Raw genomic sequence first — 14,712 nt, forward strand, 5'->3', positions numbered from 1 at the left:
TCCCCAATCCCAAGGACCATCCACCATTGGAAAGAGGTAGAATTTGAGAGCAAAATTACTTAGATAATGCCAAGCTAGATATTCTCATTATGTGCAACAGAGGTCTTTTTTTACTTTTTTATTAGAAATATCCTAGACAGCATATTACTAGCTGTTGCCGCGTGTGTTCTATTAGACTTTTTTGATAGTTTTTTTTGCTTGCTGCAATGTTCCCAATATTAGAATAATAGAAGAATAAGAGTAGCGCTTTGTGATTAGTCAACAGAGTCAGTACTCAGTATAAGCATCGTGGATCTCAGAGGTTACTTAGTCGAAATCAAAGAAACATTTCCCGAGAGTTAGTTATTTCCAAACTCTTAAACAATCCTAGCAAACTTCCAAGTGCATGGATCCCAGGGGAGAGCTGTCCCACGGACGCGGTCGGCAGCCGCGGCCCTGGTCTGGGATCGGCTCAGGGGTGGGGCGCTGGAGCCAGCGGGGTAGGGGTCTGGAGCCAGCGGGGTAGGGTCTGGTGAACACCATAGTGAGGGGCGGCGAGTCTCCCCACCGACCTGTTGACAACCGCTACTGGATACAGGGTTCACTAAATCCTCCTCCCTGAGGCGGTAGAGTCGACGGATCTACAAACACACATACACACATACACACGTACACACGTACACACACACACACACACGTATAAACATACACACGTATACACGTACACACATACACACGTACACACGTACACACACACACACACACGTATAAACATACACACGTACACACATACACACGTACACACGTACACACATACACACACACACACGTATAAACATACACACGTATACACGTACACACATACACACGTACACACGTACACACGTACACACATACACACATACACACATACATGCTGCAGGCGATCATGGACAATCCCTCTCACCCTCTCTGCACCGAGCTGGGGCAACTCAGGAGCACATTCAGCCACAGACTCTCTCAGCCACGTGCCTCAAAGCGCTTGGGGGGCTCTTTCATCCCATCAGCTATCAGATTCTATAACACCTCAGCCCCCCGCTCCCAACGTCCCCAAAGCCCCAACAGCTCCTTTATCCAGACCTGTTTAAGGACTAAACCCCACACCTCAGGACTGACTGTTGTTAACCTTGCTACTTGTTATAATGGAAGAAAATAACCCTACATTTGATGGTAAAGTATGATTATTATTGGGCCTATAAAACATATAGATACTTTAATGGTAGAAGGTAGCAAACCTAAGTTAGGTTTGACATGGCGCCAGGGAGCAAGTTCACTCTGTTCCTATCTTGTGTGCTTTTTCAAGGGTAAAGCTCACATGTACACCCTCGTTCCTTATGCATAATGGTTGATGTATGTACAAGGGTAAAGCTGTGAACTGGAAAAATATGCTATGGAGACCAACATTTGTGGTTAATGAGTGGTCAAGGGTAAAGCTGTGAGATGGAAAATGTGCTATGCAAATCAACATTTTATGCAAATCTGACCTCATAATATGTAAGGATTGGGTATATAAGGAGCAGGACGAGAATCATTCTGGAGTGTCTTTGCAAACTCACGCGGCTTTGTTGTTGCTTGCTTACGGGTTACAATAAAGTCTCTGTCGATACTTGATCCGGACTCTCCGATTCCTCATGTTTTTAGTTAATTGAAGTGAAGGTAATTCGGTCATAGATTCCACGACATTATTTATTATTTATTTTTTCCATTAGCTCAGGAACCCTGCACATTTGGCACATTTATATTTATACTTACATCATACATCATATTTCATCATATCTATTTATTTATTTACTTAACACACAGGTCAGATACAAACAGACAGTTACATGCATATAGTATGTTTATTTTATCTTATTCAAATAGTTTTGTTCTATAATTTTATTTCAAATTAGTACATTTATTGTATATATAGTTTTCGCACTTCTCTTTTCCCACTGTACTGATGGTCACCTGTGAATTTCTCCCAAGGGGGATTAATAAAGGACTATCTTATCTTATCTTATACACACATACATACACACACGCACACACACACACACACACACACACACACACACACACACACACACACACACACACACACACACACACACACACACACACACACACACACACACACACACACACACACACACACACATACATACATACATACATACATACATACATACATACATACATACATACATACATACATGCACACATACATACAAATGTACACACGTACATACACACATACAAACATAAATGTACACACGTACAAACATGCATAGGTTCTGCTCTCTGCTATCACTTGGTCAGAATAAACTCCGTTCCCTCTAAAGATGTTTCCTCATAGCTTCTAACAGTCTGCTGTGCAGCCTGCTTTCTTCTTATCAACCTTTTGAATGTTGTCCCTGAAGTCCAGATGTCTAGTCCCTTCTGAACTCTGTTTCACATCTCTACTCCCGTGGGGGGGGGGGGGGGGGTCTCTGAGTCAGCAGTCTGTTTAACCCCTGGCTCTTCTCAGGATCATTTAGATCATGTACATTGATTGGTTCTCTGCCTTATTGGAGCCGTTAACATCTTGGTGCTCCTCGTCTATAGGAACATAGATGGATGAGGATGGACGACCGAGGAAGAGGATAGTTAGAACACTATGGATAGATATAGGATAGTTATAACACTGGATAGAGGATAGTTATAACACTGGATAGAGGATAGTTATAACACTGGATAGATAGAGGATAGTTATAACACTGGATAGATAGAGGATAGTTATAACACTATGGATAGAGGATAGTTATAACACTGGATAGAGGATAGTTATAACACTGGATAGATAGAGGATAGTTATAACACTGGATAGATATACGATAGTTATAACACTGGATAGAGGATAGTTATAACACTGGATAGAGGATAGTTATAACACTGGATAGATAGAGGATAGTTATAACACTGGATAGAGGATAGTTATAACACTGGATAGATAGAGGATAGTTATAACACTATGGATATAGGATAGTTTTAACACTGGATAGAGGATAGTTATAACACTATGGATAGATATAGGATAGTTATAACACTGGATAGAGGATAGTTATAACACTGGATAAATAAGTCTTAAGTCCAAGGCCCATCATCATGTATGAATGTAAGTTTATGTTAAGTGATACTGTTCGTATCAAAGAGGGGAGTGTGGAACATACCATCACTAAACGCCATATAAGGGCGTAGAGTGAAGGAGCTAGGCTAGTACCCGGTATCTAGCTGCTAATGAAAGACTATGTATGGGCGTTTGTGTACCCAAACGAAAGAGGATATAGATAAGATGATATAGATAGACTGAGCTTTCTGCTGTGTGGTTCACATGGCCTACTTAGAGGAAGACTATATATTCTAACATACGCACTGCCATTATAATAATCTCATATTTATTTATCTGTTATCTATTTTTATTATTTAAACTTTATTCCTTGCCCTGAAAGAGTTCCTTCTCTGAGTGACAGACGTCATGAGGGTTTGTGCGGTGAACATACAGACACTTTGTCTCAGTATACATGAGGCTGCATTAAGAGGACGACTAGGGGAATTCTGTATTCTGTTTAGTTTGATGAGCCGTCACTCTGTCCCAACGGTCCTCATTAGTCATGGCCATAAGAGATCACTCTCTCAGATTCAGCTATGGATACGACTTGTGTAGAGTAGCACCGTGTGCAGTCCTTCTCTGCACTCTCGGGGGTCTGCCTGAACCAGATCGTATTAAACCACTGCTGTAGCAAGCTGGTCAGAGACAAGACGATTGGGAGAAATTAAAATAGGTTTCAAGGAAGTTTAATCATGATCTTGCCCACTTGAATGAAATAAGTGTGGCAAAAGTCAACGAAGGCCTACATTCTGAGGGTCATCCACGTGTTACTCATTCACCTACTGCTGCTCTGATGAACCGCTTAGTGAGCTAACTCCCGGTAGAGCCCTGGGGCGTTAAAACGCTCTGTACCGGTCTCCCCCCATCCTGAGAGGAGGAGATGGGGGCTTTATGATGGCCACAATAAAGGAAGGAGACCCTGACAGGGCTCTCCATTGTTTAGCTCCGCTGTCCCCAGACTTTGATCACAATCACACAGCCCTCTCTCTACAGCAGTCAGCCGGCCCCCTGTGGATTCCTCGTCTGAGCCAGAGGCGTCTGCCTCTTGAAGCTGGAGTGGCCAATCCTCTCCTTGAAGGTTCTCAGGGTCGATAGTCTGAGACAGGTGGGAGGAAACACCTCTGAAGTGAACTGACGCCCCGGCCACACGGGCAAAAACTATCTTTCCCCCTCTGCTTTCCTTTGATGCGTTTCAGGAATATCTCCGTAAAGACGGACTCATTGCGAAAAACGCATCGAGCTGTAGAAACGCTGTAGTGCATATTCAAGCTGGAGATTTACACCTTACGAGTCGTACAGGTGGGCACACCAAACAAATGGATAGCACCATCGGTGTGTGTAGGAGACACGAACCTCAGTCTGCTGTGTGTCCACCTGGTAGGTGACGTGGTTTCATCAAAACATCTCCATGCATGGTGGAACAATATTAACTTTGGGATTAGCCCTACTGAGTTCTCAGACTCATAGCAGGAGATGGTCTTAAAAATAGTAATTAGCATTGTGTTGCATTTTACCCGAGCTATCTTTGTTGGGAATGGGTTAACCGGGTGATGGTTAGTGCTTGGCACTTGGTTCTATGAACATCCTTACTTTACCGACAGAGATATATTATTGTCTGCTAACCGCCCTGAATGTAAATGTGAATATATGGCCCTCTAGTGGTGGCAAGCAGCGCAACCTGCTAACCATCAGATTCTGCACGTCTATACATTAGGGATCCGTCATTTATTATGAAATAAACAAAGTCTTTTTCAATTCCCAGATTATCATATCCATTTCCACCTTCCAAGGAGGTGTTTATCACCTGCATGTAGTTTGCGTGTGCGTGTGCGTGTGTGTGTGCGTGTGTGTGTGTGTGTCAGGCAATGCGCCAGGATTCCAGTTGTGGATGGACCAGACCAATGTGGGTGGTCCTTAAATTAAAAACGTTATTAAATCCTTGTTTAACCTAATACAAATGACTGACTAATATACTGTTATATTATCTGTTCATAATAGCTTGATGCTTTTTAAATATTTTGTTGCATTGTAAAAAGTTTCGGTGCATAGGACGGACCTGTCCGCGATCGCTCCTTAGGCCTTTTTACACTGCCTAGCCGGTTCGGCCGCGGCTTGGCACGAAGGAACGTTCTCTGCGTGTTTTTTCGTAGATCGCACCATCTTTCAACGTCTTTGTTAAATGCGATGCGACTGCATCCCCTTCTCTCCCATGATGGTCAGCAGCTCGCGGATTTTACCGTCTCTCCAGTTAGAACTGCTCATGTTGATATCGCTGCCTTATTGTCTCTGTTGTAGAGACAACGCAGCGATCCTCTATCCAAGCCCCCCCCCCCCCCACCCCCGAATCGTCTAATCGCATTTATATCAAAAATAAACCGCCAGTGGGTGTAGAGTCCGGGAGCTTAAAAATCGGTTCTGACAAAAGAAGAGCGCTTTTGGAATCTCATTACGCACCATACCTGGCTGTGCTTTAGCGCGTCACTCTGTAGACCTAAGGCCTATAGACTGTAAAAGTGGTCAGGAATCTAATATTTCCCACATAGTTTAGTTATGCTCATATAACATGAGGCAGACTATTTCAGAATTCTGTTTAATTCTTTTAAGTTTTCAACAATATTTCGATATCATTAGCAACAGACTGAGCTTGGCTTATTATACAAAGAAGATGTATTCAAATTAGCCTAGCCTACTACGAGATAATAACTAATACAATAGCCTACCGCCAATTCACGGTCATCCACGAAGATAACAGCCCTTAACGCAAATCGGATCAAGTTTCGATGTCAACAAAGATCGCTGTATTGAAAAAATAAAGCATTTCAAACGATTTTTATTTATTTTTTCAAAAAAAGTTTTGGGTGTAGGTCCGTCAGGCCCACCCATAACGCCATGCCAGGTGTGTGCATTGTTTCTCTGTAGTGTGTTTGATTTGACCGTAACTCACCACTGTAGCAGTGGAGTGGTTCTAAATCCTTCAATAATCCTTCAAATGAACACACTGAGGTCAACTTCTGCAAAACATGATTTATTAGAAGGCAGAGAGCGATGTGGCTCAGAGCGCTCACGTTATCAGACCCACACTCGGAGTCTGGGATCCGTCCTCACCGGTCCTGGCGTTGCCTGGATCCCCCGTCCAGCCTCGTCCCCGGGGTCACCCCAGGACCCGGTCCCCCCCCCCCCCCCCCCCGGTCTCTGCGACGGCCCCCGCGGTGGCAGCAAGAGGCAGAGGCGGGACCTCAGGAGATGCTGCAGCCACACATCATCTTCTTGTCTGGGGCGGCGGTGACCTGGTCGGTGGCCTGCTTCTGAACCAGCGCCCAGAAGTTCTCGAAGGTGATGTCCTGCCCCTCCTCCACGCCCATCTGCCTCAGGACCGTCTGGAGCCCCCCTTCCTCCCCCACAGTCTGGAGACACACACACACACACACACACACACACACACACACACACACACACACACACACACACACGCACACGCACACGCGCAGACAGACAGACAGACAGACAGACAGACAGACAGACAGACAGACAGACAGACAGACAGACAGACAGACAGACACAGACACAGACACAGACACACACACACACACACACACACACACACACACACACACACACATGAAGAGAGTCAGCGTGTGGGATATATGATCAAAACACAAACATGGCGGGCCTGTCTGTATTTGTAGACTGAAGGCAGACATCGCAGTGTAGATTTCAAACACTAGATGGCAGTATCACTCCATTAGATTTTACTGAACGGGTCCCAATAGTATCTGTCTGCGTCCTGCAAGACGGAGGCGTAACTTGTAGTAGGAGGCGTAACTTGTACTAGGAGGCGTAACTTGTTCTTTTCTAAATCACGGTTCACACGAGATCTTCATTGAAGTCGGGTCTTCCGATATTCATGACAGTAAGTAAATTTAAGGCCTAATATTTGAGGTCCGAGTTGCGGTCATTTATGTACCCGCGCACCACTGCTACATACAGATAATTTCCGCGTTATAGAAAAGTACTAGACACGCCCCCGACTACAAGTTACGCCTCCGACTACATGTTACGCCTCCTAGTGCAAGTTACGCCTCCTCCGACTACAAGTTACGCCTCCTACTACAAGTTACACCTCTGTCTTGCAGGACACAGACAGACCCAACTCACGGGTCCACGTTGCAATAACGAGATAGTACCCCATCCTTCATTGAGGATGAGGGGTGGAGGTGGAATGAGTTGGAGGAGGTGGAGGCACATTGAGGATGAGGGGTGGAGGTGGAATGAGTTGGAGGAGGTGGAGGCACATTGAGGATGAGGTGGAGGTGGAATGAGTTGGAGGAGGTGGAGGCACATTGAGGATGAGGGGTGGAGGAGCTGTGCTGTACCTTGGCCAGGGTGGGCAGCTGGTTGGACACCAGGGTCTTGAACTCTGCGGTGTCCAGCGTTGAGCGGCCATCCTTGGTCTCAGAGAAGAACCCAGTGACCAGCGTGTTGAGGGCCAGCTCCAGGTCCGAGTACTGCAGCACAGACAGACCGACGTTAACCTCATCCCTGCTCTGAGTACTGCAGCACAGACAGACAGACGTCAACATCATCCCTGCTCTGAGTACTGCAGCACAGACAGACAGACGTCAACATCATCCCTGCTCTGATTACTGCAGCACAGACAGTACAGTCAGACACTCAACACTTTGAGCACTGACCCAGCACAGACAGACGTCACACTGAGTACTGACGCAGCACAGACAGAAACACTCCTTACTCCGAGGTCTGACGCAGCACAGACGATACACCCATAGTAAAGCTCATCACTGCCAGACAGACCTTCCACTCATCGTTTCTACTGTTGATAATGTAACATTAGTCGGTTCCTCCGCTCTCATTGGGACAAGACTCATCTTCTGTGTGTGTCTGCGGCTGCTGGTGTCGCCCCAGACGGCCCCCAGGATCAATGAAGGATCTTCTGATCTTCAGTCTGGAGGCTCCCTCCCTCTGATTGGTTCCCATACTTAAGAATTCCATTCTCTTAAAAAAAAAAAACCGTTCCATTGGAATGACTCAGAAATCCATCAGTGACAGGGAAGGTCTGTCCGTTTTTTTTTTTATCAATTCCCTGGCGCGAACTATAGTGGCCAACTTAGGAACCGCCAGATCGCGTCTCTTATAACAGAATCACGCATTACACACGGACACAGAATCAGAAAGAAGCACTCTACAGACTCACACAGAAACACTCAAACACTTACACAAACAGACAGACAAAGACGCACACAGACGCTCACACACGCACAGACTCACACATGCAGTCAGGTTTAGTGTTGTGTTACGACTCAGGAAAACCAGAAAAAGTATTTCCCACTCTGCTTGTGTTTGCTCAGGGTCAGTGTTGACTTAGTGGGCGGTAGGTCTGGTCACATGACTCAGACCTCCTCCAGGTAACACACCTGGTCTGAGATAAAGGTGAACCTTGAGAATCGTATCACCTCCTTAACCAGCGATCAAAACTCACCAGAATGATGCTTCATTAACCATCAAGGTAGCAGACTACACCAGTAAATACTGTGGTTGTACTGGGCGGCTCCCAGTGTACAGCTGCTCGTACGTTTCTTTCTGAAACGTGACTGAACGTTATAAAGTTATAAAGTTAAACACTAATAAACCAGATAACATGTCGCCATGGGCGTCAACCGAAGATTCAAAGTTGAGTTTCTACCGCGCGAATAAAAACGGAGCTGAAGAATCCTGAACATGAAGAAGTTTCTACTGGCAACATAAAACAGAACCCGTGCGGAGTGGGACGGGTCCGAAGGAGAGAAACAGTGAGAGATACAGTCTGACATTCCTAAGCTGTCTCCCCGACCCTCCTTGACCGTCCCAGTCCCACCGAGACCGTCCCAGTCCGTCCCAGTCCCACCCAGTCTGAGAACCCCCAGAACATAGACCACTGGCTCCCGGAGGTCCCGGACTCACGCTGTTCGGTCACTCAGACCACAGCGTCCTACACGGATTAAACGCACTGCAACACTTTTCCTTTCACCGAGTTGAACCTGATCTGTTGACAACTTCACCCGCACGTAGGCTGAGCCTCCGAGGGTCTAGAGAACATCTCCATTTGCAGAGAGCTACCAGTTCCCTATCTCTGAGACCGACACCTAAGGAGTGGTCGGTAAGGGGACCTTACCTTAACGGCCATCCTGCAGTCCCGTCCGATAGTGGTTCTTTAGTACTTTAGTGGTTCCCCCTCCGGACGTCCCGCGGTTATATCTGCTGCTGCGGGGCATGACGTCATGACGGCTGTCATACGAGCGTTAAACCGACGCACGAGGCGCCGTGTGTAACCTGCCCCCAATGTGCGGGTGTGTGTGGCCCCGCACACACACACACACACACACACATACGCGCGACGGCACTCACGCGCATGGACACACGCACACACCCCTTCCCCCCCTCCCACACAAAAACACACACACACACACACACACACACACACACACACACACACACACACACACACACACACGCACACAATTGAAAGTAGAGTCCATATCAGATTCTGCTGCTGATATCCACCGTGCCACGCCCTTTTCTCAACGGCCAAACGAAGAGAAAATGTTCTTCATCCAATACAGACAAATATCACTGTAGCCTATTCAATTATAACTTTTTATATAACTTATTTTTTATTTGTCATTCTTTATCAAGTTGACATTATCGTGTTTAGGACAAGGGGTTTATATCAGTGACCCGATCAAACTAAACTGCTCCCCCCACAAACTCTGAAATCCACCCATTGTCCTGTATCAGTGAACGACGGGCTGGTTCGATCTGTGCCCTCAGCGCCGAATAGACCACGCCCCCCCTCGCTCATTGGTCGTTGACTGCTCCTTCATGAACGAGGGGGATACCTTCTAGTTCTACCTGAACAGGTAGACAGTAGCACAAGGTGTGGTCGATTCAACCCTAAACAATGAATGACTTCTTTGTTTTGGGTCGAATCTAACAGAACCCTAGATTGTATTCTGTTGGCGTCTGATTTTTAGCAGAGGATTAAAGTCAAACCCTTCAACATCCCACCGGGGTAGAAACAATATGCAGGTACGTGTGTGTGTGTGTGTGTGTGTGTGTGTGTGTGTGTGTGTGTGTGTGTGTGTGTGTGTGTGTGTGTGTGTGTGTGTGTGTGTGTGTGTGTGTGTGTGTGTGTGTGTGTGTGTGTGTGTGTAGGTGCATGTGTGCTTTATGGACAGGTCAGACCCAGGGGCCAGTATGAAACCAGTACGTCACTAAAGCTAACTTGAACAAAGCAGTTCACAACATGCACATAGCGGTACACAACATGTACACAACATGTACACAACGTGGTAGACATTGTGCGGTCACTGGCTCCTCATGAAACACCACCACCAGGTCAGCTGAGTCTGTTTTATTCTGGTTTGGACTGGTTCAGGGTAGTCCTGGATCAACCCATCAGACCGGTTCTGGTCTGGGGGGGCCGGGGGAGGACCTAGGAGAGGACCTAGGAGAGGACCTAGGAGAGGACCTAGGAGGGGACTCCTGGAGGACGGACTGGAAGGAGAGGTCGCTGCCGGAGTGATCCCAACTGGATCCATCTGGATCCCTGGGGACGGACGGACGGACGGAGGGTTAGACAGACAGACAGACAGAAAGGAAGCAGACAGACAGACGGACAAGCAGACAGACAGACAGACTGACAGGCAGACAGGCAGAAAGACAAGCAGGCACACAGACAGACAGACAGACAGACAGACAGACAGACAGACAGACAAGCAGGCAGACAGACAGACAGACAGACAGACAGGCAGACTGACAGACAGACAGACAGACAGACAGACAGACAGACAGACAGACAGACAGACAGACAGACAGACAGACAGACAGACAGACAGACAGACAGACAGACAGACAGACAAGCAGGCAGACAGACAGACAGACAGGCAGACTGACAGGTGTGTAGGTATGTAGATGAGTAGATACCTGCTCTGGGCATCACAGGGCATGTTGGTGATACTACAGCTGCCGTAGGAAGACGAAGAGCATCCCAGGGTGGACTCTGTGGTCTCCAGTGTGGTCCCCAGGGTGGTCTCCAGGGTGGTCGGTCCGGTCTCCATGGTGACGCCGCAGTCTGGCCTCATCCTTTGCTCCCAGAACTCTTCATCGCTGGAGTCTCTGTCCCCACAAACCAGTTGAATCCAATTGAAACGCGTTCACCTGTGGACCAACTAGGAGACCCACCACTCTGCTCCCAGGGCCAGACCTTTGAGTCAGGGCAGATGTTTGGGTCGGGGGCAGATGTTTGAGTTAGGGCAGATGTTTGGGTCCGGGCAGATGTTTGGGTCAGGGCAGATGTTTGAGTTAGGGCAGATGTTTGGGTCAGGGCAGATGTTTGAGTCAGGGCAGATGTTTGAGTCAGGGCAGATGTTTGAGTCAGGGCAGATGTTTGAGTCAGGGCAGATGTTTGAGTCCGGGGCAGATGTTTGGGTCCGGGCAGATGTTTGAGTTAGGGCAGATGTTTGGGTCCGGGCAGATGTTTGGGTCCGGGCAGATGTTTGAGTTAGGGCAGATGTTTGAGTCCGGGGCAGATGTTTGAGTCAGGGCAGTAGTTTGGGTTTAGGGTAGATGTTCAGGTCCGGGGCAGATGTTTGAGTTAGGGCAGATGTTTGGGTCCGGGCAGATGTTTGAGTCGGGGGGCTGATGTTCAGGTCTGGGGCAGATGTATGAGGTACTCCTCATAGCCTTGTTAGCGTCAGTCTGAGGCTCTGAAGGCATGGGGTACCGAGACATTCCCCCAGTGGCCCGCTGGATCCACTACGACCAAAACTACGACCTCACGTTCCACTCACATGGTGCTCGGCTCTAGAACCCTCTCCCCTCTCCGCCTGTGTTCTACTGCCCCGTACCCCCTTCCCTCCGGTCCTACTCCCCTCATATCCGCTGCAGTAGAACCCTCTGGTGCCCCAGCATACCTCTCGTCCTCCGGGGGCGGTGGCGAGGTCGGCGGGGGCGAGCACAGCACACAGATGCTTCCTAGCATCCCGGAGCAGAGCTGGCAGTACTGAGCTGGCAGAGAGAACGCACAACGCTTCAACCCCAGCAGGACTCAGCAGGGATGGTCTGTATCCTCTACACTCGACGTTTAGCAATCAAAAGAGGAACATCGATCAAACTTCATACTAATTATATTTTCCAAAATATGGTGAGTTGCTGTCGATAACAAAGTCATTTAGCAGACAATTAAAACCGAAGGGACTTCAGTTGTCGTGGTCGGTGAATTCAGACCCGTCCTTACAGAGCAGGTGGTGTTAGCCTACAGGACTGTGGACCTTTGGAACGGAGCCCACAGCCTCACAGAGCAGGTAGGGTAAGCCTACAGGACTGTGGACCTTTGGAACGGAGCCCCCAGCCTTGGGCCGAGAGCCCGCCCTTGGCGGGGCACCATGTGACTAATGATGGGCAGGTCTCAGGCCCTCTACCTTTGCATTGTAGTGAGGGGCAGGTGACCATATCTGGCCCCGCCCCCTTCTCCAGGCAGGTGAGACAGGTGGAGGCGGACCCCCCCAGCCTCCTGGACAGGTGAGCTGCACCCGGTACCCTACAAGAGAACGCAGAACGCAACCAAACGCTGAAACCACAGCACATGAACTGCAGTACCGCACACTGATTGGCTCCGTTTGGGGCCAGGGGAGGTCACTGTCACCGCTTCAACCAATCACAAACTAGACTACTTGTTTTAAGATATACTTACTATAAGTGCTATGTAGATCTACTATTCTTGTAGAAGCAGTTGTTCTGGAAGGGGGGGCGGGGGGGGGGGGGGGTTACCGGAGTATGAGGGAGAGAAGTTGTTCCTTGGCTCCTCCTCCTCCTCTGTCGTCCGTTGCCCTGGTTACCGAGCTCCGCAGCGCGTTTCCCAGAATCCTCCTCTGCTCCAGGATGTGTGTGTGGAGGAAGAGGATCCGCTCCTATTGGAGGAGAAGATCTCAGGTCTCAGAAGATCTGGTCTGGACCGGCTGGTCGGGCCTCAACAGGTACCCAGCAGCACACAACAGGTACACAACAGGTACACAACAGGTACACAACAGGTACCTAGCAGTACTCAACAGGTACACAACAGGTACCTACTAGTACACAACAGGTACCCAGCAGTACACAACAGGTAGAAGTACACAACAGGTACCCAGCAGCACACAACAGGTACACAACAGGTACACAACAGGTACACAACAGGTACACTACAGGTACACAACAGGTACCTACTAGTACACAACAGGTACACAACAGGTACCTACTAGTACACAACAGGTACCCAGCAGTACTCAACATGTGCGTAGATGTATGTTAGCCATCACAGCTACGTTAGCCTCTGTGCTAGCCTCTACACGATGCTCTCGTCGACGCCCCTCTCGGTCATCAGGCGCTAGACGTGTCTGGGCGTGTATCCCCCCCCCCCCACACACATAGCTCTCATTCTCAGGATGGTTGGGATGCCCCTCCGACCCCTCCCCCACAGCAGTAGCCTGCCCGGGGCCCCTTGAGCAGCAGCCATTGTCTGGCCCAGGATGTGACCTCACAGGGGAGGAAGATCCTCTCGTCAGAGATCTGACGGGAGGTAACGAACCGTGTGCCCTCGTTAACTCAGAGCCCAGACCGACACCTCACTACTGTGTGTGTGTGTGTGAGACGGTGTGTGTTTGTGTGTGTGTGTGTGTTCCTGTGTGTGTGTGTGTGTGTGTGTGTGAGACGGTGTGTGTGTGTGTGTGTGTGTGTGTGTGTGTGTGTGTGTGTGTGTGTGTGTGTGTGTGTGTGTGTGTGTGTGTGTGTGTGTGTGTGTGTGTGTGTGTAAGTGTGTGTGTGTGTGTGTGTGTTTGTCTTCAAAGACAGACTTTATGTTTACATTCCTCAGGTAAGGAGGGAGTGAGCGGGAGAGAGATAAAGCGAGAGAGAGAGAGAGAGAGAGAGAGAGAGAGAGAGAGAGAGAGAGAGAGAGAGAGAGAGAGAGAGAGAAGGGTAGAGAGACTATGGGTTTACCTGTTCCCGTTCAGGGTGGTAATAAGCACAGATGAGTCGTCTGAAGCGTTGGAAGTAACTTCCTGTCAAGGTGAGCAGCATGGAGAGACCATACAGAACGCCTGGGAGAGAGAGAGAGAGAGAGAGAGAGGGAGAGAGAGAGAGAGAGGGAGAGAGGGACAGAGAGAGAGAGAGAGAGAGAGAGAGAGAGAGAGAGAGAGAGAGAGAGAGAGAGAGAGACAGAGAGACAGAGAGAGAGAGAGACAGAGAGAGAGAGCGAGAGAGAGAGAGAGAGAGAGAGAGAGAGAGGAAGACATATAGATAACATTTAGCCATCATTATTAGAGATCTGGTCCACAACGTGTACGCCCTCCTCCTCCTGTCCGTAGACAGCAGGTCCACCACCTGATGTCCTTCAGAGGGAGGAGGGTGTGTGTGTGGGGGCTGCTCAGACCGACCGACTCAGGGCAGGTGAGGCTGCACACCGGTGGTGCGTTGGCTCAACGGCGTGCAGCAGGTTGACCTCCTGCTCTGAATCACTACACCCAGACCGC

The 14,712-nt window shown here is 48.6% G+C and overlaps 1 protein-coding gene across 1 annotated transcript in view; it reads right to left on the reverse strand.

The window, feature by feature from the left end:
* Positions 1-10,600: 10,600 nt before the first annotated feature.
* The window catches only part of dcst2 (DC-STAMP domain containing 2), an 11,046-nt gene continuing 6,934 nt past the window's right edge, over positions 10,601-14,712 (reverse strand). The window contains exons 11-16 of the mRNA XM_056592304.1: positions 14,180-14,280; positions 12,974-13,113; positions 12,625-12,743; positions 12,118-12,211; positions 11,129-11,320; positions 10,601-10,616 (exon numbers count right to left, since the gene is read on the reverse strand). Of these exons, the coding sequence (XP_056448279.1) occupies positions 10,601-10,616; positions 11,129-11,320; positions 12,118-12,211; positions 12,625-12,743; positions 12,974-13,113; positions 14,180-14,280 (662 nt within the window). The remainder of the gene's footprint in view (positions 10,617-11,128; positions 11,321-12,117; positions 12,212-12,624; positions 12,744-12,973; positions 13,114-14,179; positions 14,281-14,712) is intronic.

This window comes from Gadus chalcogrammus, chromosome 6, assembly GCF_026213295.1.
Source record: "Gadus chalcogrammus isolate NIFS_2021 chromosome 6, NIFS_Gcha_1.0, whole genome shotgun sequence".
Lineage (NCBI taxonomy): Eukaryota > Metazoa > Chordata > Actinopteri > Gadiformes > Gadidae > Gadus > Gadus chalcogrammus.